Source organism: Carassius auratus, chromosome 14 (assembly GCF_003368295.1).
Source record: "Carassius auratus strain Wakin chromosome 14, ASM336829v1, whole genome shotgun sequence".
In the NCBI taxonomy this organism is placed as follows: domain Eukaryota; kingdom Metazoa; phylum Chordata; class Actinopteri; order Cypriniformes; family Cyprinidae; genus Carassius; species Carassius auratus.
The window spans coordinates 6,446,844-6,451,818 of NC_039256.1; the positions used below are offsets into that span (position 1 = coordinate 6,446,844).

The window sequence follows — 4,975 nt, forward strand, 5'->3', positions numbered from 1 at the left end:
TTGCCCTTTGTTGTTATCTTCTGTTCATGATAGATGACTTGATTACGTAATGCATATTCAGATCTGTTTTATCTAGTTAAACGGTTATTCAGAGCACACACCTTCTGTGTGGCATAAGTAATGGTATTTTGGCTCTACTATGCCATCTAGAGGCATAAACGAGTCTGGTTTTAAAGTCAGGATGCCAAATGCTGTTTCTTCACCTCTTGAATTTGACTGTTTGCTGTGTGACTGCATTCGGCTATCAACATCATTAAAGTAGCTAGAAATACTCAATTTGGGGGAGTGTGCTAATTAAAATGGGCATCGCTAAAAACTATTTATAAAAAAATATACATTTGATCTAAAACCCGTCAACCAGAGCGCGAGCTGCCAACACAAACAAAAACACGCTGCCTTTGAATGGAGAAACGCGTGGCATGTGGGCGCATGCTGTCTGTCTTTTTGTCTATAATGCACGGCGCTGCATATCTAATATCAAAGAATGAGCGATTGTTTTTAATTATTATTATTATATCATATCCCAAATTAATGCTCTAAATAATAAGTTACAGTCACTTTATAATTTATCTAATGCAAGCGAGTCAAAGCAAACGCTTGGTTGTGAGAAACTGAATTTAACAGTCCTTGGTTTTAATCCGTGTTATCACTCATAATCGAACATTAGAATTGCTTATCCTAACTTATGCACCCTTGCCAAATTCAGTGTGCGATCTAGGAAAGGGGGAGTACATAATGCGCCTTTAAAACTAAGTTTGCAGTGTAGATGGAATGAGGTCAGACAGAAAGCTTCTCATTGCACGCGCCGATTATTATTAGATACTATATTCAGCCAATGAACGGCGACGGGGCGTGGCTTTGGCAGAGTAAAGGCTAGTGACAGCAGCTGATTGGCTGGTTTCTCTTTCCTTTATACCTTCGGAAAAGGATAAATCCTTGTGAGGCGGTTTAGCAGAAGTATTGAAAGTTGTGAAGGGTGATAGGAAGCTCAGAGCATGAAAAAGTGCAGTCGCCTAAACCTACCGCATGGTCATACGACAAACTATGCTGAAGACACTTGTCCGTTTCCATTAAGCGGCTTCAGATACTTCGCGTCCAGAGCGCACTCTGGGTTCGTTTTCAGTCGAACCGGCAGTTGAACGGTAGACTGTTGATTTTGACATTGCCGGGACTTGACAGAGCTCCTGACGGGGATATGCGCCTTTGTGGACGGCGTGCTGAACCAAGAGACAGTCGGCAGCAACAGCAACTTTTGTTTCCACGCTGACTAAATCATATTTCGCACAAGTGTGAAGAAGAAGAAAGATTCTTAGCGCTCTCAACGCGTTTCAAGCTGCAACACGTGTAGGATTTTCGTGCGCAATTAAAAGTTGAGACTGTTGTAGTGAGTGACCTGACTATGGTGGAGCAGACGCACATCAGCAACAACAGTGACGTGCTCCCCGGCGAGTCCACTGATTCTGGGGAGATGGACCTAGACATGGACGCCTCCCCGACTCCCGGCTCTCCAAACTCGGCTGGGGATAAAATGGACATAGCCTGGTGCAAAACCCCATCTGGACACATCAAGAGGCCAATGAACGCCTTCATGGTTTGGTCGCAGATAGAGAGGCGCAAGATTATGGAACAGTCGCCCGACATGCACAACGCGGAGATCTCCAAGAGACTCGGCAAGCGCTGGAAACTTTTAAAAGACAGCGACAAGATCCCCTTCATCCGCGAGGCCGAGCGTCTGCGGCTCAAGCACATGGCAGACTACCCAGACTACAAATATCGTCCACGGAAGAAGGTGAAGTCATCCAGCGGCAAGACTGGGGAGAAGGCGGAGCGCGTGAGCGGCAGCCCCGGCGCGAAATCTGCATCCAGAAAGAGCTCGAAAACTCTCAACAGGACGCACAGAAAGTCCACGGCGCTTGAGCTGACCCCCCACTCCGTCCCTGCAGACCACCACACTCTCTACAAGTCCAGGTCCGCCGCCAAACAGATACCCGAGAAACCAGCAAAGCGCGGGCATGTGTTCGGGGGATGCAGCTCCGATAGCAGCCCGCCCTCTGTCGCCGTGCCGGCCAGCCCCACTCTGAGCAGCTCAGCGGAATCCAGCGACCCGCTGAGCCTGTATGAGGACGGGCTCGCGAGCGGAAAGGAAGACGCCGAGCCCCCAGCGCGCTTCAAGTACACCCGCGCGCCGTCTCCGACGCCCTCCGCATCGCACTCGTCCTCCTCGCAGTCGTCCTCTTCGGATGAGGAGTTCGAGGACGAGCTGGCGGACCCCAGTCCCGGCTTTGACAGTTTCAGCACCTTTGGCACCGCGCCTCTAGACAGAGATTTGGAGTTCAACTTTGAGTCGGGCTCCGGCTCGCACTTTGAGTTCCCCGACTACTGCACCCCAGAGGTGAGCGAGTTGATATCAGGGGACTGGCTCGAATCGACAATATCCAACTTGGTGTTTACTTACTGAGAGCTAGTAGTGAAAGGACAGATTGAAAAATGACTGGAGGGCTGCAAAAATCCTCCGAGACGAGTCAGATGATGAGTCAACGACATGATTCCTCGTGTTTATCATGCATCAGATACTGTGGGTTCTCATTATCCACTGACAAGAGTGCAGATGAAAGTGCTTAGCTTGCTCGTTTGGTGCTTGGAAGGAGGCGCGCTTTGGACGCAGATGAGGAAGGCATTGCTCGATGGCGAGTTAACGTTGTGCGCCCTCTTCGACTTCAAAAAGGGACGTTTTTAAACAAGAAAAGTCTGGTCATATGCTTGTTTTGATGGAGGTACTGAATGGAGAGCATGCGATCGATTCGTCGCGCTCGCGCTCGCGCTTGAGATTGTTTACCTGTGTTAGACCAGCATCGCATGCTTTCATTGACTTAAGGCTGTTGAGAAGCGTAACTGGTGTTGATTCGTTGAAACCGAATGGCAGCGCCGTATCAGACGCAAAAACAAACGCAATCACCAGCTTTCCTGTCGTCATGACATCAGGATTCAGACGCAACTCAGATGATTCAACTCTTTTACACTACAAATCAGGACCAAAAATCATCCGAGGAGCGTTTTTTTCTCTCTCTGCCTTTTACTTTTTCATCCTCGTAACTTTTCAGCGCTGGCATTTTTATACCGATGTATTTATATAACGACCAAACATTGCTTCTCTTCCCCACTCCGTCACTTGTGTTCTAGTCAGTCTGTTGTGTGTATAGGCTTCACATGCACATGTCCGTCTGTTTCGCGGAAGGGCTAGACTTGTTTCGTATTATTTAATTGATGACCTCTCACATGGAACGGAGATTAAATGTTTCATTATTTTCTGAGTGTATTTTTGTACAAAATATATCGAGGGGGTGTCAATCGGTGAATATCGCTGTTTGGATTTCCGATTATTAAAGCCAGGGGGGTTGGGTTGTCTCCAAAATCTACTCCCTAAACATGTTTACAGTGTCAAGCCACAGGCTTCTTAAAGAGACAGTATCCGCATTTCAACGACCAATCGTCATTAGCCTGTGATGCGCGCGCTGACTGAGGTTGTATGTAGCTGCAGCAGCGACAGCTGCGATTTATAGCGTCCTTATTGGGGATACTGTACCTTCTGAATACCAATTTCTTTGTGCTTTTATAGTGACACGTTTCGGTTTGAACCACTGGATGGAATTACGGATACGGTCGAAATGTCTATAATTCATGAACAATGAAGTATGTCTTCACTCCATAATTGTACCAGGATATTTAATCTTTTCTACTTGTTGGCTAAATGTAGCTAATTGTTTTAGTATATTATGGCATGGCGAATAGCATTTTGTATTTCTCAATTCAGGTTTATGTAGAGCAGTTGTGTTTAAGGCAGAGGATCAACATGAAGAATTCTATGTACATTGACTGTAAAATAAGTAAAAGATTGCGTGTTTACGTCTGACGATGATATATCACGACAGGAACAAGAACATATATCTTTATACATCCCTATGTTTAAGAGTGTTGTTCATGACTTTTGGAATATATAGATGTTTTATTGTTTTATTTTGTGCAATATGCTGTGTACAATAGTTTTGTCTTGCCATACCATATCTCAACATTTGAGTAGTGAACTCAAAAGCCAGCCAATTGTGTCAAGTCACTGCCTGTCAGACCTCTGTACAGAACTTTGTCTTTTTCCAAGAAGGAAATAAAATCAGCTGGAACTGAACATCAGTTGCAAGACTCTTTCTCTTTGTATATTTATTTTAATATAATTCAAGTGCTGTTGTTGTTGTTGTTTATTTTTTGAAAGCAGTACTGCCCCCAAAGGTAAAACGCAGTAATTACGGCAACACTAAAACAGACAATTGCTTCACAAATTTTTCTTTGATTCAACATCACACTCTGATTAGCCACAAATTAGCCACAGGACCATTTATAGTCTACACTCTTAAAAATAAAAGTTATTTATTGGCATCAAAGGCTCTCCATGGAGCCATCTATAGAACCTTTCCATTCCACTTAAGTTTCATTATATATTCTTTAGATTATTAAATGTTATTCACAATAATAAAAACTTTTTTTTAAAGATCTTTGTGGAACCAATGACCATAATACTGACCATAAAACTGTTTTCCTTTGCGCAGCATGGAGCAGTATAGAAACCTTAGTTTTTTTTTTGTTTTTTTTTTTCTGTTTTCTGAAATGTATAATCTGAAAAAAAAATAGGTACATAAGGTACAAAAGCTAAAAGGCACATATTTGCACCTTATGTATCCCTACGCTACATATTAATAGTTTAAAAGTGCATATTAGTACATAACGTGTTCATATTAATACCTTCTGAAAGCATACAACCTCAGTTTTATGCCTTTTTATCAGAAATTGTAATTATGAGTGCTCAACAAGACTGTTTGTGTATCAGGATTTTGATGCTTTAAAGACCTAGTCTTTATTTATTAATACCATGCACTTGCACCAGCTCTGCTTTTGTGTGCCACTCTATGTGAGACATGAAGTGATG

At 43.7% G+C, this 4,975-nt stretch overlaps 1 protein-coding gene across 1 annotated transcript; it reads left to right on the top strand.

The window, feature by feature from the left end:
- Positions 1 to 642: 642 nt before the first annotated feature.
- On the top strand, positions 643 to 4,185 carry LOC113113479 (transcription factor SOX-4-like). Its single transcript, XM_026279673.1, has one exon. The coding sequence runs from the start codon at positions 1,400 to 1,402 to the stop codon at positions 2,456 to 2,458; it is 1,059 nt and encodes a 352-aa protein (XP_026135458.1). The 5' UTR covers positions 643 to 1,399; the 3' UTR covers positions 2,459 to 4,185.
- Positions 4,186 to 4,975: the final 790 nt, after the last annotated feature.